Below are 26,877 nucleotides of genomic sequence, written 5' to 3'. Positions count from 1 at the left end.
GAGACAGAGAGAGACAGAGGGAAACTGGGGGATTGGACAGCCCATTTCGAGCTCCCCAGATCTACTGCAATTCAGACTCAGAGGTGCTCTGAGCTGTGTATTCACAGGAAAAGCTCTTGGGAGCCACATACCAGGCTGGTAAACAAAGCTTCCAGAGCCCTGGGGCCCCTGGTTAACCACCAGAGAGATCCTACCCGCAGTGTCAGCACTGAGGAGCCCCCAGCCACCATATGGAAGGCAGGCCACGATCAGCATGATTTTCAGATGCCCCTTTAATCGTGTTTTGCACTAGACAGTGGTGGGCAGTGGAAGACAGTGACTATCTTCAAGACAAGCCAACAGGCAAGCTGAAAGCCTCTTTCCTTGCCCCAGGAGCCTCATTCCTTGGGAAGAAGGCGCACAAAGGGGAGCCAAGCAGGTCTTCTCGGCTTCCCCTCTGCAAATAGAAAACGGAAGAGCGGTATTCTGGCCATCGCCATCTGAGGCCCTTTCACAAGTCACCGATGGGGTGGCAGTGGCTCCCCCCTCCAAGCAGAGTTCCCAGAAGGTGAGAACCCTGAGCACCTGAGGCTGCCACACAGCTGTCTCAGCCTTCAGGCCCAAGCCCCCGGAGCTCCCCTTCCCTGGCCCCTCAGCTTCGGGCCAAGGAGACATGCAGGTATGTGGTGTGGGTGCAAGCGCTGGAGGAGCAACCGTAACGCAATCGGAGGTGGGAGCTGGAGCCCCGCCGGCCGGGGCACGGCAGAGTCGGTGCAGCCGTGCTTGGCCCATGGAAGGGCCCAGAGTGCCCGGTTTCCTCCATCAGTTCTTCTCTGGGCGGTTTCTGTTCAGGGCAGCTTTGGGGGCAAATTCCAGCTTGTCCTTAAGGCTCACCACCTGGGTGTGGTCCTTCCCTAGCAGTTCGTCCAGCTTGCGGTCCTCCCGGCGCTCGGAGATGCTCTTCTCCTCCTCCACGGGCTGGGGGCCCTTCCCCCGGATGAACCACTCCAGGTGGTAGCCCACAGCCCCGACCACGAAGGCCACCGGAAATGTGACATAGGGAGCATAGGTACGCACCACGGTCCAGAGCACCGGCCACATGGCATCTGCAGAAGAGACGGGCAGCATTAGGGGACAGCAGCACTCTTGCCGGCGAATACGGTCAACTCACCGGGGCTCGCCACTCACCAGGCAGCCAGCCCCTGCTGCCTGAGCACTCAGCCTGTCCAGACCAGTGCCCGGCCCTCTGCTCTGTCCCCCAGCTGGGTCCCTGAAACTCTAGGACAGTGGTTCTCCCCCTTCCTCCTACCGCGACCCTTTCATACAGTTCCTCGTGTGGTGGTGATCCCCCAAACCATAACATTATTTTCATTGCTATTTCATCACTGTCATTTTGCTACTGTTATGAATCGGGTGACTCCTGTGAAAGGGTCATTCGACCCCCCCAAAGGGGTCATGACCCCCAGGTTAAGAACTGCTGTTTTAGGAAATTCTGCAAGATTCACTTGTTGGGGAGCAGAGGGACTCGCCTCCCGCTACCTGGCTGCCAGAACGGGCTCGACGGCAGTGAGTCTGAGGCCATGAGTACCCCCTGACTGCTGTGCCCACCAGGATGGCCATGTCCCCCTGGGAGAGCCTCTGCACTTGATCTACCAGAGCCCCAGCCTGGAGCTGAACCCAGGCCCACCTGCTATGGTTCGCTGACATTTCAAGACGAGAAAAGAAGTATTTCTCTGCTCTACACAGTTTCTGCAGGAGCACAGCCAGGTGCAGCCCTCCTCTCCCAGCCCTCCTTGCACAATCCCACCAGGAGGGTCCTAGTTCCAGGACAATGAGAAGGAGACATCTTTAAATTGCCAAACCTCTAACCCATTACCCGACCACTCTGAGTTAAACAGAGGGCTGTTTTGGTTTTTTGCTATTCTGAGCTTAGTTTTTCCAAAGCAGAAATGGGACAAACCTGTACTTTATCTATCTGCCGATTGTCAAAATACACACATTTCACCAAGCCCGTATCTTCCTCCTAGTTGCGTCGTACACCCCCAAAGAACAAACCCAGCGCCATCAAGCCATTCCAATGCAGAGACCCTACAGGATAGAGCAGAGCTGCTCCCTTGGGGTTCCCAAGAGTACGTCTTCACAGGACACAGCCTCATCTTTCCCCCGTGGAGCTGCGGGTGGGCTTGAGCCGCCAATCTTGCAGTGAGCAGCCCATGCTGCACCCACAGCACCAGCCAAGTTCCTCTGTGCATAATAAGCTCCTGACAATGACACCCATCTGGACACCTACACCACAAGCCAACCTGGTCCCACTGTGTCCAGTCAATTCTGTTCAGAGTGGCCCTACAGGCACAACACCCCATAGGGTTCCCAAGGCTGCGGTCTTTGCCGAACCACCGACCTTTCAGTTATAAGCCAAGCCCTTAACCACTGCACCATGAGGGCTCTGAGCCCTGAGCCACTAAGATCTTGAAAATAAGTGACATGGCTCTAGGGCCTCCTGAAATGGCGCAGACTAACACCAAATAATATAAACCCACAAACCGGGTCACTCTACTGGCCTTTAGTCTCAAACGATGATTTCCATTATTAACAAGGAGGAGTCACAATTATCATAATAATGAAAAATGGGACGAAAGAAGGAACATTTTAAGAAAACCAAAATCCTTACAATAAGTAATACCGGACCAATGAGTACCAGGATAATACACGGAGAAGAGATGGAAGTTGTCAAGGACGCCATCTTGCCTGGATGCTCTTGAAGCAGTCGGCAGGAGGTGGAACATCGCATGCATTGCACAGCTTTGCCACACAAGACTGCTCTAAAGTGTTGAAGAGCAGGAGCACCACTTTGAGGACGGAGGGGCACCTGACCCTGGCCAGGGCATTTTCAACCACCTTGTATGCATCTGGACACTGAGTAAGGAAAACTCGAGACAATGGGACGCATTTGAATGATGGTGCTGGTGATATTAACAAAAGCACCGTGGACGGCCAGAACGAACACTTCACTTCTTACACAAAGTGAAGCCAGAGTGGCTCCTGCCAAGCGAGGATGCCAAGACTTCATCTCACGTATTTGGACATGTTATCAGGAGAGCCGGTCCCTGAAAGGACACCGTGCTTGGTAAAGCAGAGGGACAGTGAAAAAGAGGAAGCCCCTTACAAAGAAGGGCCGCCGTGGACGGGAACAACAATTCTGAGTCTGGCACCAGATGAGGCATTGTTTCATTCTGCGGTACAGAAGGGCCCGACAAGTCGGAGGCCAATCCAACGGCCCCTAACAATACCACCAACCCTTTCTGAGCACTTGCTCTGTGTCGTGCGAAAGTTGGAGGGTCCAGGCCACCCAGAGGTACTTTGGAAGAAATGCCTGGTGATCTACTTCTGAAAATCAGCCCCTACAAACCCTGTGAAGGCTCAAGCATCCTGGAGCCATGAGGGTTGGAAAAAGCCCTAAAACTACTGCCCTGAGAGCAGCTTTAATCTTAAACCAAAAATATCCCCAATTCTTTCAAAAACATAGGTCAGCTTAATTAGTAAAAACACCACCTCCCTTGGAGATGATGTTCTTCTAAGAACGTCTGCAAAGATTAGGAAGGAACCTGACAGGTCGGGGGGTTTCATGGGGTTTTTTTTCTCACTGTTTCAGTAGAAATGTATATTTCATAAAATTATCCCAAATTTTGTCGTTAGTTATAACCACAAAAACACCTTTCTTAAGCCACGTACGTGCGTCAATACACCTGTGATTGGTAGGTGCCATCCTGTAGGCGCTCTTACATAACAGAACAGAACACTGCCTGGTCCCTGTGCCATCCCCACAATCGTTTCCACATCTGATCCTATCGCCCAGCCCCTGCGGTCAATCGGTCTCCTTGAGGTGGTCTTCCTGGTTTTCCTGACCCTTCTACTCTACCAAGCATGATAGCCTCCTGGGGCCGATGCTTCCTGATAACATCTCCCAAGTACGTAGGACCAAGGCTCAGGATCGTCCCTTCTAAGAAACATTCTGCTTCACTTCTTCCAAGACAGACTGTTTGTTCTTTGGGCGGTGCTTGGCAAGTCTTCACCAGGATCATAATTCAAAGGCACTGATTCTTCGTTAGTCCTGCTTATTCGGTGTCCAGTTTCCTCAAGCATCGGAGGTCCTTGAAACTACCATGGTTGGACCAGGCTCACCTTAGTCTCCAAAGTGGCATCTTGGCTTTTCAATATCTGAAAGCGTCTTTTCCTGCAGATCTGGCCATTTGCAATGCACTGTTCCATCTCTGGACTGCTGATCCTGTGAGCGGGAATGTGAACCCAAGTAAAAGGCAATCTTTGGCGATTTCTATTTTTCTCCGTTTATCAGGATGTTGCTTGTTGGTCCAGTTGTGAGGACATTTGTCTTATCTGTGTTGCCTTGTAATCCATACAGAAGACAACGATCAAAAGTGCTTCAAGTCTTCTTTGCTTTCAACGAGCGAGGCTGTGCCATCTGTCGATCTCCGGCTTGTTAAGGAGTCTTCCTTGATCTTGACACTGCTCTTGTTTAAAAAGAGGCTTCAACAAAAGCAGGGATGGGGGCCAAAAGGTTTGTTCATGGAATGCCTAAGGCACAGAGTCAACGTTCTCAATCTCACTAAAATGCCGAACTGCATGTGTTGCTAACACTGAGTGTGCACTGAAAACCTTACTGTGTGCCGAACATGGATTCACGCTGAAATCTTAATGTGCACCTCCTGGACGCCCGTGAGCTCACCAGCCAGGTCTGCGCACAGCACAGGCAGAGAGGGCCAGAGAGTCTCTCTGAGGTCGGTGCTTTATGTTAATGTGGGAAGAACAACTCGGGTAAGGCGTCTGAAAATGACTACACAACTCCAAGATTATAGTCGCTATCACTAAATGGGATGCAGAACTGGTTGAATTGGTCTGTGTTCTGCTACGTCCATTCTCAGCAGCAATTAAATAGTTACTTTCCTAAAAAGACAAGAGCATCAGATGAGGCACAGTTCACAGATACACTTGGGTCCCGTGAGCTAGAGCCAACTCAACAGCAGCCAGCTGGCTGATTGCCTGCCGGGCCTTACATCAATGCTCACGTTACTCTGTGAGGCAGGTGGCAGTGTCAGAGGATTAAGGAACTTGGTCAAAAGCGTCGTCAACTGAGAGATCACTGTGTGCGTTTGTGCCCCTGTAGCTATGTCTCCAACTAGGTGACCTCTGTTCTAGAGTATAGCGGCAAAACCTCACCAAGGAAGAAGCACATGATGGCTATGGCTCTCCTAGGGATATGGGGCTGGTGATTCAGATCTCCTGCTTTGAGGATGTGCCCAATGAATGGTGGCCCAGCACTACCATATAGTTATTATTTCAATGCCCTCCCTGTTTTCTTATGACATGTATTAATCTGGGAGACATAGTTCTGCCTTTGGGAATGTGTGTTATTCAAAATTTTGCCCTATCACTAAGCCCCATTTTTTGTGTAAATAGTCATTTAAGTATTTAATCTGTACAAGTCAACAACTCATGTATTTTGGTCTGGACAGCAGCTTATGCATGTACAATTTCCTCTTCTCAACAGTGTTTTAAATTTTATACCATTGACTACATTATTGACACTATCAACAGAATTACCTTATGCCACAGGGGGATAACTGATAATGTTCTCTATCATAAAATGATCATTATGTTTCTAAAGTGAACCAGAGGCATATATATAAACCACAGATACATGGACTTTGAGCTTGCACTTAATTCTAGTCCCAATCTAGGAACAATTCGTCCTTATGACCTGGCCCAGCTCGATGCTCATCCTTACATGAAGAGGCCACTGAAGATATGAGTGCTCTAGCAAAATGTGGTAAAGAAACCAGATGATGCCAGGCTACCAGAAAGAATAGTGTCTGGGGTCCTAAAGGCGTGTCTTAAAACAAGCAGCCGTCTAAGTGAGGCCTCAACTAAGTGCACATGGAAGAAGCATATTGGCCTGTGTGATCCAAGGATTGTAAATAATAAAATCCAAATCTGAAGGCGGGAATGGTGCCTCTGGTGAATTCCCTCTGAACATAGTTCAAGGTTGTGAATAGCCCTGCTATCAGGAAGAAAGCATTGTAAAGTTGGTTATGACAGATGTTGTTAGGTTAAAATGTGATAACTTATCATTTAATCTCTCTTGATGTAAAGTTGTTTCAGGTTTTTAATATTTTCTGCTTTCTTTTTATTGAGGTTTTTCTGTTTTGTCTAACCATTGTTGTGTTTTGGTTTATTGCTTGTTTGGCTCCTGTGTTTTATATAATGGTCTGTATATGACATCCAGAATAGGAAGGTCTATAGAAGCAGTAACTGGATTGATCCTAGGGGCATAGTGGAGGAGGGTGGGGGGAAATAGCAGCTAACAACAAGTATGAGAAGAAAATATTCTGAAGTTGACTCTGATGATTGCATAAACCTTCTTGAATATGATTGAATGGTTAAATTGCATGACATGTGAAGGATATGCCAATAAAACTATTAAAAACCAAAAAACCTCACCAAGGATAAGATGGTTCTCTCCCGCTTTCTCTTTGGTTCCAATTTTCTCTTTGAATGAGTCCAGTTTTTTGTGGATCTAGGAGTATGATGGCTGGACCATCATCAACAGGGAAGAAAAAACAAACAAACAATTCTTGCAGCAACTTCGAGATTTCCCTCCTGGTCCTTCTCAGGACCAGGCACCATACTGGCCAATTTATACAGGAGTCAACACTGATTCTCACACTTCCTGAAATAGAACCCATTAGCCTGGGTGTCTATCTATGGCCACCGAGATTACTAGAAGCAATGGAGTCACTGATTTTAAACCCAGGTTTCTCTAACGTCAAAGCCTAAGAATTCAATGCATGGTAGGTATGTGCATGGTTGTCCTACAAACCCTGGATTGTGGGCCAACTTCCTGCAGTTTTTGCCCACCTCCCCACCCCCACCCCCGCCCACCCCCATCAGCTTAGCATTTCATTAGCTGGGAAAGCCTCCCTTTCTGCAAACTAAGACAGTACTCAAGAGATTTGTGAAATTCTAAGATTGAAAAGTTCAAAGTGCCCCCCTACCCAGAGTCCCAAAACTAATCCTCTATTTTCTTTCTCACCTTTTGAACAAGTTCCCTCTTTCTAAGGAAACTTTTCTCCTAAATCCCAACTTCCCCATTCTAACTTCCAGTGTTGTCAAGTCATACCAAAGCATGAGTTCATACTGAAGATTCTCTCACAGGCAACACAGGGTCTCTCTCGTCCTGTTCACATGACAATTACTACTAAATAGCTCCATTTATTCATTGTGTCAAAGCACTCCGTGTCCCGCTCTACACCAGGCTTATATCCCTCGTCTGTATCCTCATAAAATAAGCTCCAAGAAGCCAAGAACCGTTTCTCGACCACCTACCCCACCTACCACTATGCCGACCTCATTCATTCCCGTCCCTTCATCCCACCGCACCTGGCATAAAGACGTGTTTGTCTGAATGAATGGCAACTTATGTAACTCACTAGGGGAAAAACATGACAATCACCCTCTCTCCTAGCGGTGGCGGGGACACCGTGGCGGCCTTTGCTGACGAGAGGAAGTTATAGCCACTCTATCAAGTCATTCCCAAGCTATCGAAGGGAGAGTGTCGGCTGTGTCTCGTAAACACGTGACGCATATTTCCAGCCCCGCGTGGAGAGAGCGTGCCAAAGCGTCCGGTAAAGGTCAACGGGGCGGCCGGGGCGGCCGTCCTTGTTCAGGGGCCCCGGCAGCTGCAGTCCCAAATACGAGAACTGCGAACAGGGGGACAGGAGGCCTGGGCCGCGTGGAGAGGTAACCCTGGCCGTCACTAGAGTCCCAGCCCGGGAAGCGCAGGTGCGAGCAGGGCCCAAGCACCCTTCCTCCGCTATTGCGTGTTCGGTCCTCTGCCTCTTCCACCAAGTTTATGGCCTCGTCGGCCTCAGGCCGGCGCCGGAGCCTGGGGGGGCGCCGGTGGGCACTCAGATTCGGATCGAAGCCCCAGAAAGAGAAGTCAGACCCGGGCCGGGAGGACACTCGCGATCACCCCTCCCCTAATTCAGAGGTCACTGCCTAGAGCCGTCTCTTGGTAACAAACGGCCCCGGCCACCCCCCCGGCCAGGGAGCTGCCCGCCGGGGGCCGTCGGCTCACCTGCGCCCCAGCCCCACTCGGTCCAGTATCCCGGAGCACAGGCCTCGCCGTTCCCGGGGGCTCGCGGGGCCTCGCCCCCTCCCCCCGGCCCGCCCACTGGCCGCCCGCGCTCTCGGAGCGTGGGGATTGGCTGAGCTCCCAGCCAGAGACAGGAGAAAGCTACGCGTCTGTAGCGGAGCCCCGCGCCACTAAATGAGAGCAGCGCCCTCTCCTGGCCAGGAGGTTTCCCAACGATGCCGCTGCGAGCTTTTCGCGTGGAGAAAGTGAACGGTCATCATCCATTCAATGACGTTTATCAGGTCTTCGTAAAGCCAGATCCGAGCACACAGGGAAAGAAAAGACATGATTCCCTGACCTCAAGAAACGTTCCTCAGCAGCGTGTAGCATACAACTTAAAACCTCTTCCTATCTGAACTACCTTTCTATCTCCGTGACCTTGGAAACACGAGTACAGTACCTGTCTTGAGCCTCCTTCCCCCGCTCTGAGTAACGGTAATAGTACCTATTTCATAGCGGTGTTGTGCACGACAGATGAGATGGCATGTGTGAGGTGCTGTGCCCGCCGCTTAGTGTTGTTTTCGGACCTGATGTTAGCCTGAAGTCCCTCCGAGGTGCACGTGGTTTGCAATCAGATGCTAAGCTATGGGTTGTCCGTTCAAACCCACCCAGCAATAGCGCGGTTTAAAAAAGGCCTGGAAGTCTGCTTCTACAAAGTCTACAGCCAAGAAAACCCTATGGAGCTCAGTTCTGCCGTAGCACATGGAATCACCATGAGTCCAGGTGGCATAATAGCAGTCTGTTTGTTCGGTTTGGGGTCTGGGAGTCCCGGGGGCGGGGGGTGCACATGCTGAAGTGCTCGGGTAATCACGGAAAGATTGGAGGTTGGAGTTATCCTGAGGGCCCTCAGAAGAAATGCCTGACAAACTACTTCCCAAAAAATCAGTCCTTGAAAACCCGAAGAACACAGCTGTACTCTTGATACACATGCCATGGTAAGTCAGGACAAACTCCATGGGAGCTGGCTTGGTTGGGGTATTGTTAGTTTAAAAATCAATAAAATTGAGTAGAACTGAACCTAAGCCTTAACCTGATTCTTCAGGTACAAGTAGTCATACTTTGCTATGTGCCCCTACTGTGCCCTGTACATAACCTATTTTATCAGTTACCGAGTGTAAAAATCCCCATAACATAAGCTCCTTGGCACGGTTCAAACAAACAAAAATCATGATAGCCCCCGGGTCCATTTCCACTCCCAGCATCCCCGTGTGCTATAGAGCAGACTGCTCTGTTGCTTTTCTTAGCTATAATCTTTACAGAAGTAGATTACCAGGCTTGTCTTCCTTGGCACCTTTGGGTGTATTCAAACCAGCAATCGTTAGCAACCAATGGAAAACCATTTGCACATGAGGCTCCTAGCAAGAGTCTCTTAACATTCCTTCCTGGCCCTGTCTTTCCATGCTAACCCCACCAATCTCAGCTGGCACAATCATTTGCCTCTGTTAACACAGCCCTAACCAAACCAAACCCACTACCACTGAGTCAATTCAAACTCATGACTCCTGCATTCCCCATCCCAGACCAAGTTTTGCCTTGCTGTTGGTATTAGGTGGCATCGAGTTGATGCTGACCCATAGCGACCCTATGCACAACAGAACGAAACACAGCACCGTCCTGCCCCGTCCTCACAGTTATTCCTGTGCCTGAGCCCATTGATGCTGCCACAGGGTCAATCCATCTCGTTGAGGGCCTTCCTCTTTTGCACTTTAGTGGACATGATGTCCTTCTCCAGGGACTGGTCTTTCTTAACAATATATCCAAAGTATGTAAGACATAGTCTTGCCATCCTTACCCGTAAGGAGCACTCTAACAAGACAGATTGGGAACAGAAGGATTTCTCTTAAGTTGTCTCCCCAAAATATATGCCAGATTTAGCTTGAGAATGACTGTTCACTGGGCAGCGAAAGTAGGTCAGAGGTTAATCTCCCTAACATCAGCCATCTAGACTGTATAGTCTGACTCACCCTAAGTAGGGCCCACTCCCTTCTGATAAGGATAGTGGTTGTCTGTTTACTTGTAGGAGACACCAGAGAGGGCAAACCCGCCCAAGGATGACCGAGGCTAAGTAGCCATTATCAGCTGTCTAGATCAAGCAGACACCACTGTTTATCCCACAACAAATGTGGGCACACCCTTCGGTCATCCCCCTCCTATTGATTGTATTGCCTATGTCGCTACCCCTCCCTGTGACTTAGGTTATTGTCTGCTATCAGGCGACTTGCATGCCTCCCAGAATAGTAATTGTCTTTTATTGTATGAGACACCAGAATGATCAAACTTGTTCAAGAATGAAATGTATTGCCCCTTTCTGTGATGTATGACTCTGTAATCAGATCCCCCTAAAGTGATATGATGCGTGGTTAGCAATAAATAATGAGGCTCCCTGGTTCTCGGGAGGGTGGCTGGCTGAGAGGTGGCAAAGGAGGATGAGGTAGCGGCTTCTTCTCTGACGGCTAAGCCCCCCTCCACGAGGTCCATCAAGTGGGGCTGAGGTGAGCAATGCTACCATGAATTGCGTCTGACTCCATTACTTGACTCCATCTTTTAACTCTCATGCTCTCTATGACTTTACTATAATCTTTACTTGTTATCGCTGTACAATTGCGCCTACCGAACCTGTGATGTTTTGTGGGGTTCCCTCTTCCATTTAACCCCACAGTTCCTTTAGCAGGCCATGGTACTTTCAGTATTCTTCTCCAGCACCATGATTCAAATGCATGTATTCTTCCAAGGCCTCCCTTACTCAATTTCCAACTTTCACATGCATATACATGATGCAATGGAAAATACTATGTCTTGGGTCAGGTACACCTTCTTCCTCAAAGTAACATCCTTGCTTTTTCAGGCTCAAAAGAGATCTGTGCAGCAGACTTACCAAACGATGCACCGTTTGATCTCTTGACTGATGCTTCCATGAGCATTGATTGCGGATCCAAGTAAGACAAAATCCTTGACAACTTCCAACTTTTCTCTAGTTATCATGATGTTGCCTGTTGGTCCAGTTGTAATGATTGTGGTCTTCTTTACATTGAGTCGTAGTCCATACTGAAGGCTACAATTCTTGATCTTCATCAACAAGTGCTTCAGTTCCTCCTCTCTTTCAGCAAGCAATGTGTGTCATGTGTATACCGCAGGTTGTTCATAAGCCTCGTCCAATCCTGATGCCGCACTCTTCTTCATAGAATCCAGCTTCTCTGATGATTTGCTCAGCATATAGGTTGAACAAGTATGCTGAAACACAACTTGCCGCATTTTCCCATTCAGTATGCCCCTATTTTCCCTTTCTTGGTTTTAAGCCAGGCAGTATTCCCTTGTTCTGTTCTCACAACTGCCTCTTGGTCCATGCACTAATTCTGAATGAGCACAATGAAGTGTTCTGAAACTCAAGTTCTTCTCAAGGTTATCCACAGTTTCTTATGGCCAAACAGCAGAATGCCTTTGTATAGTCAATTAAATGCAGTAGTTATATAATTTCATGTCAACTTGAAATAGATAAAAGTGTAGGGATCATATTCAACTTGTCAATCAAGTCATGGCCCGGTGGTACCTCCTTGTGGGCGTGGCCTTCTCATAAGGAGGGCCCTGGGAACATCCTCTTCTCTCTCTGCCTTCACCTTCCTGCTGGAGGGCCACTCTGGGACGGGTCAGAGCCCTGTGATACTTCCACCACCAGTGGACCCACAAGACTTTGCACCCACTGGCCTGTGATACTCCTGCGTTCTGCATCATTGCACGTGACTTCATGAGTCTGAAGAGGGACTTAGGTGACTAGTATCAGACTTATGGACTTGAATTGGACTGGACTGAGGTGTTTTCTCAATATATAATTACTTCTTGATATAAGGCTGTCTCATACATATATATGTGTGTCTCTGAATTTGTTTCTCTGGTCAACCCAGCCTAACATAACATCTTTCTGGTATTCTCTGCTTTGAGCCAAGATCAATAGAATATGCCTGTTCCACATCCTCTTCTGAATCCAGCTGGACATCTGACAGTTCCCTATCAATGTTCTGCTGCAACCTTTGTTGGATGATCTTAAGCAAAATTTTACTTGCATGTACTATCAATGATATTGTTTTATAGTTTGAACATTCTGTTGGGTCACTTATCTTTGGAACAGGCACAAATATGGATCTCTTCCAGTCAGTTGGTCAGGCAGCCGTCTTCCAAATTTCCTGGCACAGATGAGTGAGTGTTTCCAGGGCTTCTTCAGCTTGCTGAAACACTTCAATGGGTATTCAGTCAATTCCTGAAGCTTGTTTTTGGCTAATGCATTCAGTGCACTTTGACCTTCTTCCTTCAGCACCACTGATTCCTGTCCATACACTACCTCCTGAAATGATGGAATGTTGACAAGTTTTATTTTGTTTTGCTTTTTGTAGAGTGACTGTGTATTCTTTCCATCTTCTCTTGATGCTTCCTATATCATCCAATTGAATCTATAGAATCTTTCTATAGAATCTTTCAAAATTGCAATTCAAGCCTTGAATTTTTTCCCCTGAGTTCCTTCAGTTTCAGAGATGCCGAGTTTCTTCCCTTTTGGCTCTCTAACTCTAGGTTCTTGCACATGCTGTCATAATGTTTGGCTTTGTCTTCTCGAGCTGCTCTTTGAAATATTCTTTTTGTTTTGTTTTTAGCACACCCAGGTTTAATATACCCATGTTTCATAGATAGATAGATAGATAGATAGATAGATAGATAGATAGATAGATAGATAGACAGACAGATAGATAGATATTAGGGGCTAATACAACTCTTATCACAATCCATACATACATCAATTGTGTAAAGCACATTTGTACATTCATTGCCCTCATCATTCTCAAAACATTTGCTCTCCACTTAAGCCCCTGGCATCAGCTCCTCGTTTTTTCCCTTCCCTCCCCGCTCCCTCCTCTCTCATGAGCCCTTGATAATTTATAAATTATTATTTTGTCATATCTTGCCCTGTCCGACATCCCCCTTCACCCACTTTTCTGTTGTCCATCCCCCAAGGGAGGAGGTCACATATAGATCTTTGTAATCGGTTCCCCCTTTCCATCCCACCCTCCCTCCACCCTCCCGACATCGCCACCCTCACCACTGGTCCTGAAGGGATCATCCGCCCTGGATCCCCTGTGTTTCCAGTTCCTATCTGTACCAGTGTACATCCTCTGGTCTAGCCAGACTTGCAAGGTACAATTGGGATCATGATAGTGGGGGGAAGGAAGCATTTACGAACTAGAGGAAAGTTGTATGTTTCATCATTGCTACATCGGTGATTTTTTCCTCCAAAGTAAGGAGCTGAGTTCTTCATTGTTTGTTCCCAGTCCGGAAGCTCTGCTGGAACCTGTTTCCATTGGGTGACTGCCGGCATTTGATATACTTACTAGTGACAGTGTCCAGCGTCACAGCAACATACAAGCAACAGTAATGTCACAGTATGACAAACCAACAGACAAGTGGTGGATCTTTGCCTTTACTTATGTTTTTCATCTACTTAGGGCATCCTTCCTACTACACCAAAGTAGCTCTGGCTCATTTTTCAAGTTTAAGGATTACATCCTGCAGGGAATCTAGTGGAACCTAAGTCTTAACCTGATTCTTCAGGTACAGTTATACCCTCCTCTGGATATGGAGGATTGAAAAAGAATCAGTCCATTTGAATTACCGTGCTGGCAGTGAATATTGAAAGTGCCCTAGACTGCCAAAAGAATAAACCAATCTGTCTTGGAAGAAGTACAGCCAGAATGTTCCTTAGAAGGAAGGGTGGCAAGACTTCATTTCATGTGCTTTGGAGAGACCAGTCCCTGGAGAAGGACAGCATGCGTGGGAAAGTAGAGGGGCAGTGAGAAAGAGGAAGACCCTGACAAGATGAATTGACATCGTGGCCGCAATGATGGGTGGTGACGTAAGAACCACTGTGAGGCCAGCGCAGGCGTGACCGGTGGTGTTTTGCACTCGGTGTTGCAGTCATTATGAATAGGAACCGGCTCGATGACATCTGACAACAGCGACCCGCAGGAAGCCCCCTAGATTACAGGACGAATTGAGACAGTCTTCCTCTGTGGTCTCTAAGAGCCAACACAACCCCCTTTCAGTAGAGATGCAGAGAAAGACCCAGTGTCAGGTGTTCAAGATATGGTTATGATCAGAACTTGCTCACTAATGGAACCCATGGAAGAAGGAACAATTTCCCAGAACCACTAGCAATCATCATTCAGCCAATCAACGTTGAGGGAGTAAAAAACTATCAGAACCAGTCCGAGTCTCAAGAAATTCTCTGACCAATGAAGCAACCAGATGGGTGAACAAAATGTCACCAGAGTAAAATGCCACGGCAGGGGTAGCCACAGGCAGTCCCAGTGCAGCCAGGAGAATCTAGGGGGGCTTCTGAGAAGCAGCTACCCTTGAGCTGAATCTTGAGTGATGGCTTCAAGCAGAACGAAGTGGAACGTGAGTGCAGACTTACGAATCAGATAGACCTGGGTTCAAATCCTGACTCTGCTGCCTGCTTTACTCTTTGTTTTAAAAAGATAGTAATAGTACCCATCCCCTCAAGTTGTTATGGGTATTAAACGATCTTATTCACTGCCCTGGAGTCAATGCTGACTTATAGCAACCCTATAGGATAGGGTAGAACTGCCCCTGTGAGTTTCGGAGATTCTCTACAGGAGTAGAAAGCCCCATCTCTGCCCCAACGGCTGACCTTGCAGTTAGCAGTCCAACACATAACCACTAATGAGGATACAGTGCACTTGGTTCAGTACTTGGCACCTATAAAATGTTCAGCAAATGTTCTTAATATGTTTCATTCCTCCTGTTGTCATGACCTATGTCCATTTATGGCATTGGTCATTCACAAAGCCAAAGAGCCTGAATGACATCTTTAAGATTTCTGTCTCCTAAATGTTCTCAAATTCATCATTGTGGGATACAGAAAGATTTCTCCCAAGTTGTCTCCCCAAATATATGCCAAACCCAAGACGCTGCTTGCTACACAAAGTAAATGACTGTACACTAGGAGGTCAGCGAAAGTAGGTCAGAGGTTATTCTCCTTAAGGGAATCTAGAACAACCTGCCTGTATAGTCTGGCTCACCCTCAGTAGGGCCCACACACTTCTGATATTGCTCCCTTGAAGGAGTGCCCAAAGGCAAGCCTGGGACCACTCAAGGATGACTAAGCTTTGGCTACTATATTGAGTCTAGGATCCACCCATCTTGCCACATACGGACCCCTATTCCCTACCTTTACTATTGCGTGTACACCCCTAGGTCATCCCCCTCCTATTGCTTGTGTTGCCTATGTTACAACCCCTTCCTATGAAGTAAATTGTTATCTGTCATCAGAGGGCTTACATGCCCCCAGAGATATAAGCTTTGGTTAGAAATAAACCCCCCTGCTCTCTCTCCTGCTGGCTCGTCCCCCACCTCCATGTGTACCAAGAGGAGCTGAGGTGAGCATACCACCAGGAAATGTGTCTGACTTCTTTATTTTACTCTCTCGCTCCCATCTCTCTATGACTTCACTATAATCTCTATCTTAACTGTACAATTGTGCCTACCAAACCCGTGATTAGTTGTGGGGGGCTGGCTACTCCCACACATCATCATCTCTTATCTGGACCTCCTTAGCCGCTCCTTCAGTGGTCTCTTTACCTTCCCCTCCCATTCTGTTTGCAGGGTCTTCCAACCCCGTCAAAAAACCATGAAGCCCCCAGCTTCTCAAGTTCGCCCCCTCTGACCCACATCTCCTCCATATCTCCATATCTCTGGCCCAGCCCGACACTCATCGCCAACCTTGACCTCTTCCCACAAATTCCGTGCACGTGTGCCCTTCTATGCCTCTGTCCATAATTAACACCTTCTCTTTCTCAACTGAAAAATTCTAATCATGCTGCAAAACCCAAGTTCAAAGGCCCATCTAACAGAAGGATCTCTCGATTGCCTAGCTGTAAACTTCCTCTCTTGGTCTCCACAGTCCCTGTGTGCCCCGTGTGAGACCAACGCAGGCACAGGGGAGGGTCTAATTCTTCACTTACCTATGGGGGTCCATGCACCACCCAGGATGCAACACCAAAAAGAGACCTCGTATCACATGGGGATATTGTAAGCACCTTGTCCACACCAAGAGGGCCACACAAGCCGACACTGACCCGTTCCTCTGTGCCCACTCCCAGGCACTTCATGATCCCAGGAACCCTGGCCAGCTTTTGACCCATAAAAAGATAATGGAGAGAACCTTTTTGATGTGGTTTAAGTCGTTTCACTTTGCCAGGCTTCAGTTTCCTTCTCTGTAAACTGGGGGGGGTGGGGGTGATAATCATACATGCTCTGAGATCCCTCTAGTGCGCACCTCACCTATATCTCAATTTTAGGGACGAGAAAACTGGCTCTCAGAGGGGTGAAGTGGCCCAGACAAGGCCTCACTTGTTAAATCTGTGAGATGTGGACAACGAGCAATGAGAAAGCTGTGGACGGCGATTCCATCTGGGTGTTCCCAAATGGGCTGCCCACCATTAGACACTTGTTAAAACTCCCTCTAGAGCAGAAAGTCGCCTCCTCAAGTCTTAGGCAGGGCCCAGGGGTCTATAGGGATCGGCTCCAAGGTGATTCTCTTCGGGGAATTTCAATCACATGGGAGTCCATACTCCCTGCCCGTGGTCTCCTGTGAGCATATGTGTGAACTCTTGTTTTCCATAAATGATCTTCCAAATTAGCCAACATCTGTTCGTGCCACTACTCACAACCCTTTGGTGGCTCTCCACAGCCCGAGGTCCCAATCTGACACTCCTGCACTTGACCCCTGACCCTGCACGATCAAGCCCCTGCAGCCCCAATACCCCTGTCTCCTCCAGGACTTTGCACAGTTCTTCCTCAATCTGGAACATCCTTCCCAGCCCCCAGCCCGTCAGTGGGTAATTCCTAATCATCTTCCTGGTATTCACCCTGTATTTTAACTACTTAATGAGTATTTGTCTGCTTTTTCTCACACCAGAATAAGCTCTGAAAGTTCAGGACCGTGTTTTTGATAAATGTTTGCTAACTCAATGAGCGAGAACCTGTTGGTTCCAAGTAGCCCCAAGAGACAGTCAACCACCCTGGAAGGCTTTTCCTCCTGCCTCAGGGTGGCACACCAACCCAAGGAAGACCGGAAAGGGGGCTTTCTGGGAAGGGGCTGCCGCTCAACCTTCAGCGGCCCTTTCGGAGCTAAGGCAGCTGTGGAGTCCTCAAGTTCATGTCCACCAGTTAGCACTGTGACTGGCTATGTGCCTTAAGCTCTCCCAGCTGTTGTCGGGCTGAGCTGGACTACTTCAGGTCACCCTCTTGCTGGGTATACAGTGAATGTTCAACGCAGTCTTAGCCGTCACAATGGGGGCTTGGTTGGCATTAGGCTTCCCGAGAAAGTTCTGCGTTTGGTTCCCTTTCTTCTCTCCCCCATCCCTCCCCCACCCCAACACCTTAGTGCCCACTCAGAGAAGACATCAGAAACCATAGCAGTAAAAGATGAACTTGACCAAGCTGTTCTGCGGTTGATCAGCAAACACCGACCAGAGGGAGCACTGGGCTCAACAAGCAGCATTTGCTGCCTGTCTGATAATCATCATCACCACCATTACCGTGTTTAAAGGAGCACTGTGTGTTGAGCTGCTAATCGCAAGGTTAACAGTTCAACCCCACCAGCCGCTCCCTGGAGAAAGCTGAGACTGTTCCTATAGAAACCCCTCACAGAGTTGCTTGGAATCCGAATCAACTCAATGGCAGTAGGGCTTTGGAGGGCTGGCCATCATCACAGTCACACAGAAAACCCTCCGTTGACCCTGATAGGACTCTCCGTGGCCTCCTGTCTCTCACAGGCCGCTCGCTGTGATCTTACAGAAGGAGCTCGCCAGGCCAGGCCATTCGTCTGAGTGCCCCGTTAAGTAGCCAGCGCTTAACCCTTTTCATCACCCAGGGACACCTCTAATAACCACACTTCCGGTTTATTGAGCACATGTTGTGTGTCAGGCAGTGAGTGCTGCGCGTGTCTCTGGGCGAGCCCTGAAGTGACCAGAAGGTAGAAGGGGAGATGGCCTGAACCATGGGAGTGGGGGAGGGGGGAGATTCACACGGTCTTTGACTTTCTCCTCCCTCGCCCCTCCAGGAGGGTCCAGGTACTCAGTGGGACCCCCAGGGAGGCGAGATCCCTTTCTCCCAGCGGGTGCATGCCCACACCCAGAGCGTAGGCTCCCCACCCCTCACCCGGAGCCCCTAGGCCGGGAAAGAGGCAGCCTCTTCTCCAGAGAGCAGCTGGCTCCGAGTGCAGTTCCGCCGTTTTATTTTTCCTGGGATTCTCAAGGGGGTGTGGGAACAGCCACGGGTGTGGGGAGGGGAAGCCCCCATCTCCCCGCCCCAGCCGCTAGGAAAGGGGAGAGGCCCAGGCGCCCTGGTCCTGGGTTGGTCCAGCCACTGTGAGCCCTGGGCCCGGTGGGCTGCGGGCCGAGGGTGGAGCCCCGGGGAGGGGTGGGGGTGGGGGGCGGGCTCCCTGGTGGGGTTGGGGGAGTCTTCATAAAAAGCCACGAAGCTTGATCCCCACGAAGCCCAGCCCCGCGGGGTGGGGGAGGGACGCAGAGCCCAGAGGAGGGACCCAGCCCGGCCTGGCCCCTGGGGGGTGGGAGTGGGGGAGAGTCGGTGCCCAGGGAAGGAGGTGGGGACAAAGCGTCGGACCAGGAGGGAGGGGGTTCCAAGTGGGGGGCGCAGGGCGGAGAGGCCCGGCCCCCGGCCCGGCCCCGGCGCCTTCGCGTGGGGGTCAGGAAGGTAAAAAACCCACGAGTGTGACGGGCGTGCGGGGCCGGCGGCGCGGCGCGCGGACGGCCGGCGTTCACAGTGACCTCGACGCGGGGCGTACAGTACGGGGAGAAGGCCGCGGGCCGGGCCCGGGGCGGGCCGGGCCGCCGGGCTGCTCACAGCCTGGTCTGGGCCTCGGGGATGTAGATCTCGATGCTGTCGGCGCTCTCGGTGGCCGAGCTGTGGCGGAAGGAGGCGGCGCGCTTGGCCGCCAGGAGCCGCTTGCGCGCTTCCTGCCGCTGCCGGTCCACGGAGTCCAGGGAGCGCTCCTTCACCGGCACGCCCCGGCCCCGCGAGGGCTTCTTTGGTATCGGCGGAGGGACCTTCTTTTCCTCCTGCCGGGACAGAGGGCGGCGGCTCAGGCCCCGGCCGGCGTGGCCTCCCCGGGGCCACAAACGCCGCGTGTAAGGGAACGCGACAGCAGCCACCACGGGTCACCCCGGCCGGGCCCTGAGCCCCGGGTGTGTCGGTGCCGGCAAGGTCAAAGGCTGCGATCGAGCGCCACCTGGCGGTAATTCCGCTCGCGACACCTGGGACCACATGGTCCCCTCAAAAGAGTCTGCAGTAAGCCTTGCTCGCACCCGCAACCCACCACCCCAGACAAAGTCATGGAAGTCCCTACACCACCAGGTCGCAGGGCTCCGTCGCTGACAAGGTCTAGCTGCGCAGCCTCGGGGATGAAGGCCCTACCCCCATGGGCCTAGGCCAGAGAACCGGTGGTCTGCACCCTCTGGAAGTTCTAGTTCTGCTCCCTCAACCCCTAGTAGACCCAAGCTCAGGCAGTGATGAGCACCGAGGTCGAGAGGACAGTCATTCTGGAAGAAGGATGTTACCCATCACCACTCCATAGATGTCCCTGCTGCCCACGGGTCTCTTCTCCTCCTTCCACATCACCCCCCTTCACCCCCTACCCCTACTTCCCCACCTCTCCGGGGAAGAGCACTTTGCAGGGCCCAGCCTGAAGGGGCTACCCACTGTACCTTCTGTTCCAGGAGTTTCCAGCTGTTGGCCTTGAGTTGCTGCAGCTCCAGGAACTTGAGGGTCACATCCTCGATGGAGAGTTGCAGGAGGTCCCAGAAACCCGCCAGGTCCTGGAAGGTGGGCACGGGGAACGCAGTGGGGTCCTGCGTGAGAGGAAGTCAGGGGAGAGACAGTGGGTTGGGGAGGACTGAGCGTGAGCCAGGACTAGAGAGAGCCCCCACCCCACCCCGTGCCTCTTTCTTGTCGGGAAGCTGGGGTGGAAGCTGAAAGAGAGACAAGAAAGTGGAGGCCTCTCCCTCTTGGGTCACAAGCACCTGGTCTCACCTCCAGACACACACACACACACACACACACACACACACACACACACACACACTGGGTTACCTGCCAGGTACACAAAGCCAGTCAGCTTCCTTCAAGGGCACTCACCATGTTTTGCTGGCACAGCCGGAAGAACTGCTGAACCTTCTGGGACAGGAGAAGTTGTGTGCTTCCCACAGCACTGCGAATCTTCTCCAGGACTAGAATGCAGAAGGACCCTCAGAGAAGGGAGTGATGTGGTTCCGCCCGGCCTCCAGGCACCCCCCAACACCTCCCCACACACTCCCTCCCCCCATGACTGTGACTCTTCTGTGCATTGGCACATGGATCCTTTGTCCAGGTCCCTCCCAGTCCCAGCCCCAGCCCCAAACTCCCAACCAGCCACTCCTATCCCATTCCACCAGACATGGGTGCACCTTCCTTCATACAGGCTATACATGCAGAGCTCTCATTCCCCTGCGTCTTTCCTATGCGTGTCAGAGAACACCAGGCCAGCCTTTGCCAGGGAGAGGCGCCAGCTCAATAGCCACCCATTGGCCGGCTTTGGTGACTCTGTCGCTCACCAGTACACAACTACTTTGTCCCTTAAGAACTACCAAATAATCTCCCACCCTTGACACTTGTCTTCCCTGTCGGAACTTGGGAGTCTAGGGCAAAGCTGTGTCTCCCCTCTGACTGGTCTTGCAGGGAAAGACCACACCCTCCCTCAGACCAGGGGCGTGTCTGCCTGGTTGGATCTCCGACCTGATCTCACAGTCATCCACATCCCCTTTCTGCCTTGACCTGCCACTCTTAGTCCTACCACCTGGATTCTCACACCAGCCAGATTGTAGCAATGTCCCCATTGCCACCAAGAGCTTGGTGACTTGAGCGGGTCACCATCGCCTTGAAGGCCCAGCCCTTCTGCCGCCTCAGTTGCCCTTCGCTGCCTCCTTGCCAGAGCTCCCAGCATGGTCTACTGCCAACCGTGGCCCATCAAGCTCCGGTGCAAAAGAGTCCGTACTAAGGCCAACTCATGCCCGGGGCCAAGAGGATCTATCCTGCTGCTGCTCTGCCGCCCACCACCACCAGCTCTCGGGGAAGCTGACCCTGAGACCCCCAGAGCCCCTCCACTCACTCTCCTCCGGCAGCTCATAGTCTTCCGCCTCGCGCTCCATCTGCCGGGACCAGTGCTCCAGCTTCTCCACCTCCACTCGCAGCATCTTGATGAACCACTCGCCATCCCGGGGGCAGGGGGACGTGCGGCCCGAGTCGGGGAGGCTCCGCGAACCGCGCTCCATCCAAGAGTCACGGCGGCCAGCCCCGGGGCCAGGAGCGGGGATGGGGGCAGGGACGGGGGACCCATCGGAGGTCGGTGGCTCGTACGGCAGTGGGTAGCCCTCGCGGTAGGCCCACTGGCCCTGCGTGTGGACGGTGCGGAAGACTGAGTAGGTGGGGGCCCGGGGCCCAGGCTGAGGCTCAGAGGCGTGTCTCTGGAAGGAGCGCCCGAACTGCAGGGCCTTGTCTTCGGTGGCGACTGTGGCCAGACCAGCCAGGCCCTCCAGCTCCAGGTCTGCCTGCACGCCTGCCGTCACGCTGTTGGAGCGCTTGAACCTCGCCCGCCTGATGAGAGAGGTGGCTGTCATCTCTGACAAGACTGGTCTCATCCCAGCCCTTGTCCCTACCCCAAGCCCAAAGGGAAAGGAAGCCTACAAAGTGATGGGTATTAATCCACACACTGTAAACAGGTCAGTCCTAGCAGCGGGTAAGTACGCGATCTCCCTACCTGTTGCACCGCATGGGCAGAACAGACGCGGGCATACATACACCAATTAGGACAGGCTGAGACCACGGTGCTGAAGCGGCGGGGCCTGACAGAAGCTGGACTGTGGGCTAGACCAGAGAGGATCCAGAGAACTGGCTAGTCCTCAATGAAGCCATAAAGATTTCACTATTTTCATAAATGAGACCGCTGTGCTAGTATGCCCTCCAATCTGTCAAGAGGTAAGTCAACTGTGGCAAGAGAGGGCTCTGACCACCCAGCTATAAAACAGCAGAACCAGAATTTGGACCCAGGTCTGCTGGGCTGCCCAGCCCACCCCTTAAGCCCCCTTGCACCAGCGGCTAGCCCACAAGAAATGCCTTGCTAGAAAGGGGGCTGGACCCGCAGTAAAGGAGGGATCCACTCCACCCCCTCAGCCCAGAGTTTGGTCAGCCACCGCAGTGGTACTGAATTAAGTTGTTAACAGAAATTTCTTGTCTTTGAATTAATGATATGCAAAACAGAACGTCAGTTGGCTTTGTTCTTTTTCCACTGGAGTTCAGAATAGGAGCACTCCCACCCCCACCCCCCGTGTGAAGTCCATTCCTGACCCCCCCATACCTCACCCACCTCCCACCCACCCCAGTACCCCATACATCAGACTGGGGCTAGACGTTGCTTTAAAAAATGGGAGTCAGGGGTGGGAGTTCAAACCAAAGTTTAAGACCTAGAAATTCATAGATCAAAAAGAAGATCCATGTCTCCTAAGCTACCGTCACCCACATAAGGGCCAAGGCCAGAAGAGGGAGAGGCTTGGGGGTCCGTTCTAGGATCCCCTACATCATTTCAGGGATTCCCTCCATCCCACCCCACAATTTGAACCTTCCTCTTGCTGCCCAGGCCTTACTGCTTGCCTGTCTGCTTCCCTCCAGCTGGCGGGCTGCCTGCTGGGAGCTTGTTGCCATAACAACCAGGCCCAGAAGGATGCTGCAGGACCCAGGAAAGAGATGCACTCGTGTGCAATCTCCAAAGAGCACTATGTCCCAGCCCCCACCCAGATAGAGAATGCATTTGCATTGCCTCCCACGTATACCACCCTGCCCTGGTCAAGATTTGCAGCATCCTCTACCTTGACTACTAGACTGGCCTCCTTCCGGTACCTTTGTCTCCACTCTGTGCAGCACAGAACTATGAATCAGACCGGAGCTCCATCTAGGCCAACGCTTTATTTATTTATTTATTTATACATACAAACATAGAAAAGTGTGTGTGTGTGGGGGGGGGACTAGCAATTGCCAACATGCCTCGTTAGCTCAAAACCTTGCATATTTTAAGATCTGGGACCCATCAGTCTAACCAAGACCAGAGTGTCATCGTAAAACTGAATTCAAACCCTTGTTCAAAATCCTCTTGTTGTTCCCGCTGCCAACAAGATAAAGTTCAAACTTCCTAGCCTAGCATTCATCTGAGGCCCTTATACTTCTCTCCAACCTCAGGCCCCTGCATTTTATTTTCCCTGTCCTCCAAGTATACGTTGTCCTGACTCTAAGCCTTTGTACAGCCTCGTCCCACCTGAAGTGGCCTTCCTTCTTTTTGCTTCCTGTCCATTCCTGGGATCAAGTTTCCTCTTGCTCTGAGAACCTTCCTGACTATCCCAACACCGATCTTCCACAATCTCCATGCACATAGCAGCAGCCCACCTTATTTGGTTAAATTGTTCTCTGTTTCTGATGAAAGGCTTCTGTGTCTAGCAGAATTGGAAGGATGTACCTTGGCTCCCTTTGAATATGTTGGTGCCTCTGAGCTCCTGTTGTCTGTTGGTTCGTTTGGAGCTCCAGCAGTTGCAAATCACATAAGCGAAGATGAAACATACCCTGATAAATACATTATTTAAGATCTGCTGTCCTTGCTTGCTTTCCTGTTGCCACCAGTAAACACAGACCTGGCTTTTGGTACCAGTGAATTTGCTGCCTTTCACTGCGTTCCCTGAGAGGTCCTGAGAGGATCACATGCTGTCTTGATGGAAACAGGCCACAAAGTCCAGAACAGAAGTACAAATTCCCCAGGGATTTCATGGCTCTCAAGTTGGTACCCAACTGAGCTCCCTGCATCTGCTTCAAGGAAGACGTTGAGGAGCTTATGAGATTTCTGGGAGCACCGTTGTCACTAACACTTCCAGCCTGGTCCGGACGTCTGCACAGCACCCGCAGGAGCGAGTCATCCTTGCATAAGTGGCATTTAAAACCAGCAGTCTGGGACAAGGTTTCCCCCAAAAAAGTGGATGAGAAAAGTAATGGGTCCAAGAAAAGTGAAAAAAGGTATGTTTCAAAGATTAAATTAAAGAGAACAAAAACCAGTCCAAAGCCCTAGGGAATGCAGACATTTTCAGCAGCAGGTAGAGTCTAAGGGAAAGAAGATGATCAAGTAAACCGGGGGGAAGTGATCTAATGGCAGAGAGGAGAGATGAGGATCTCGTAAAGAAATGGACACCAACCACAGCTGGTGCAGACAGAAAGTGTCCGCTGACTTGGCGATCCAGGACCCAGAGGTAACCAAGGCTAGTAGGACTATGGGAGAGTGGTGGGAGCAGACACAGATCATGGTGGGCTCTGAGGAAGTGGAGGAAACCAGTGAAGTCATCGTTTTCAAGAAATTTTTCAGCAAAGAGGATGCACCACAAAGGGAGGGACCCTGTATTTAAAAGAAAAGCCTGCTGATCTACTTCCGTAAAGACTACAGGCATTGAAAACCCCATGGGGCACAGACCGACTCTGACATACATGGAGTCATCATGAGTCAGCATCAACTCCATGGCAACTGGTTTGGTTTATTTTGAGATGGTTCCTGAGCCCCACTGTCTTGAAGGGAAAGAACCTACGGGGTCAATAAAAGGAACCCTCAAAGAGATCCGTGTCCTAATCCCGCCTAGAGCTGCCCTTGCATGGCATCTGAACAGATTACTTGATGGATAGGTTATCTTGCCTGACAAAAGGCACTTTGCAGGTGTGATTCAGAAATGGGGAGATTAGCCTATGTGATCCAGTTGGAACCAATGGGATCACTCACAAAACCCGCTGCCAAAGAGAGGACTGCAACTCATAATGATCCTATAGACGGAACAAAGTAAAATTGGCTCCTTAGGGTTTCAGAGACTGTGCCTCTTTAAGGTGTCAAACTGCTTCATCTTTCTCCCCTTGAGTGGCTGGCACACTTGAACTTCTGACCTTCAGTTATAGTTGAGTGCTTAACCCATGAGGCCACCAGGGCTCCTTAATGTCATCACATGAGTCATTTAATGTGAAAGAGGAACCAGGAAGGCCAGAGAGTGAACATGTAATAACAGAAGCAAGGTTAGAACAAAGCAATGTGAGAACTCAGCCCCCCATTGCTGCCTTTGACGATGGAAGCCAAGGAAGATGGAGAGTCTGGAGAAGCTGAAAAGGCACCTGCTCTCCCCTCCAGCATCCGGAGAGAACAGGTCGGTCCTGCCAACCACTGGAGTTGAGGCTCGTGACACCCAGTTCAGATTTCTAACCTGCAGAACTTTAAGAGAATACACTTGCGTTGTTTTAAGCCACCAAGTTTGTAGTGATAGGTTTCAGCAGCAATAGGACACTAATGGGCTACCAGAAAAGGAGTGATAAATAACGAAAAATAAATCCTCACTCCTCATAGGCTTTCGCTCTGTGTCACCCGTCAGGCCTGGTAATGAACTCATTCCTCGCGCCTCAATTTTCAGCCAAACAATAAGCAGGTCTGTAAGGCAAACAATGACACAAGGGAGGTATTCACTCCTTTAAAGCAGGGAAATAGTTCAGAAGGCAGGAAGAGGTGGGCAAGGAGGAATGGAAACCGGAAGCACAAGGAGGACGTGGGATGGGTGACGTTATTTTGGAGGGATTGCAATCAATGATATGAAACAAAATGTGTATGGGAGTGATGTATTACTTTGGCTCCTCATGTCAGCTAGGATCAAATTGTTAAGGGGGCTGCAGGAGGGGTGTTGACTATTGAGTGACTACCATGCAAAGTTATGACGAGGTCCCCCAGCAGGTCGACATCCATATCACAGGGATGAGGGATACTAATGGGAACGTCAAATCAGGAGGGGGGAAGGGAGAGGACACATCTAGGGGAGCACAAATGTATGTCTGTTGGTAGGTGGGGGCGGGGGGAGCAGGGAATAATGAAAAATACTTTTAAGGACCCTGAGGGGGGACTATCCCTAGTACTATGCACCAAATAAACCACATTGGCCTGAGTTTCTGGGCGCATCCTGGGGACCCAAGCCAAGTGCCCCAGAACACTGGGGCAGTGAATCCTGGGCCTTCAAGGGGAACAACACGCTCCAAAGGCCGCACCAGAGAGCCGATGCGGAAATTCCACGCGGTGAAATGGACCCCGCCTCAAGCACACCTGAACCTGAGGACTTCAGACTGAAACTCCACGGTGTTTGAAGAGGCAGAGGATGGCTATGCCAAGATTCTTCATCTGTCGGTAGATGCACAATCATTGACTTACTACATCAATGCCCTATACACTGTATCAAGATGTATATTATTCCTGCAAACCTGTGACTGACATTCTCAGTGAATATTATTGTAAATTTTCCCTGACAACCAACTCTCATTGTTTGTGTAAATAGAGTCCAGCCATGAAAGGATTAATTTTGCATAGGTGAATAATTCAGGTAGTGTGATATGGAGTTAGCCTATATTCCCCCAATATCCCTCTCTCAGCAGTGCTTTTAAAAATTAGTACCAGGAGCTAATCAATGACAATAGTAACCAAAGATCTTTATGCCCCAGGGATATTATTGATAAGACTCTCTACCATA

General features: G+C 50.6%; 2 protein-coding genes across 6 annotated transcripts in view; both read right to left on the bottom strand.

The window, feature by feature from the left end:
• Positions 1-254: 254 nt before the first annotated feature.
• On the bottom strand, positions 255-8,207 carry SMIM12 (small integral membrane protein 12). Of its 2 annotated transcripts, XM_045299032.1 has the most exons (3): positions 8,132-8,207; positions 6,496-6,586; positions 255-1,085 (listed from the first exon to the last, which is right to left on the bottom strand). In XM_045299032.1, exon 3 carries the CDS (start codon positions 1,078-1,080, stop codon positions 802-804), a length of 279 nt encoding a protein of 92 aa, XP_045154967.1. In that variant the 5' UTR covers positions 1,081-1,085; positions 6,496-6,586; positions 8,132-8,207; the 3' UTR covers positions 255-801. The 2 variants fall into 2 exon arrangements, with proteins under 2 accessions (XP_045154967.1, XP_045154968.1); XM_045299033.1 differs by lacking the exon at positions 6,496-6,586 and having other exon boundaries at positions 8,132-8,202.
• Positions 8,208-18,471: 10,264 nt separating this feature from the next.
• Positions 18,472-26,877, bottom strand: part of DLGAP3 (DLG associated protein 3) — a 69,218-nt gene continuing 60,812 nt past the window's right edge. For 3 of the 4 annotated variants that reach the window (XM_045298833.1, XM_045298834.1, XM_004704980.3), the window contains 4 exons: positions 21,417-21,901; positions 20,408-20,499; positions 19,978-20,121; positions 18,472-19,332 (listed from right to left, as the gene is read on the bottom strand). In XM_045298833.1, coding sequence (XP_045154768.1) covers positions 19,114-19,332; positions 19,978-20,121; positions 20,408-20,499; positions 21,417-21,901 — 940 coding nt within the window. In that variant the 3' untranslated portion in view covers positions 18,472-19,113. The remainder of the gene's footprint in view (positions 19,333-19,977; positions 20,122-20,407; positions 20,500-21,416; positions 21,902-26,877) is intronic. The other variant, XM_045298835.1, reaches the window with a different exon arrangement.

This window comes from Echinops telfairi, unplaced genomic scaffold, assembly GCF_000313985.2.
Source record: "Echinops telfairi isolate 266 unplaced genomic scaffold, ASM31398v2 ScPeMD7_7457;HRSCAF=8495, whole genome shotgun sequence".
Classification (NCBI taxonomy): domain Eukaryota; kingdom Metazoa; phylum Chordata; class Mammalia; order Afrosoricida; family Tenrecidae; genus Echinops; species Echinops telfairi.
The sequence above is the reverse complement of the archived record's forward strand: the minus strand, read 5'-3'. Positions and strand labels throughout refer to the sequence as shown.

Excerpts from the sequence above, each read along its gene's own strand:
- SMIM12 (XM_045299032.1), bottom strand. The coding sequence starts at position 1,080 with ATGTGGCCGGTGCTCTGGACCGTGGTGCGTACCTATGCTCCCTATGTC.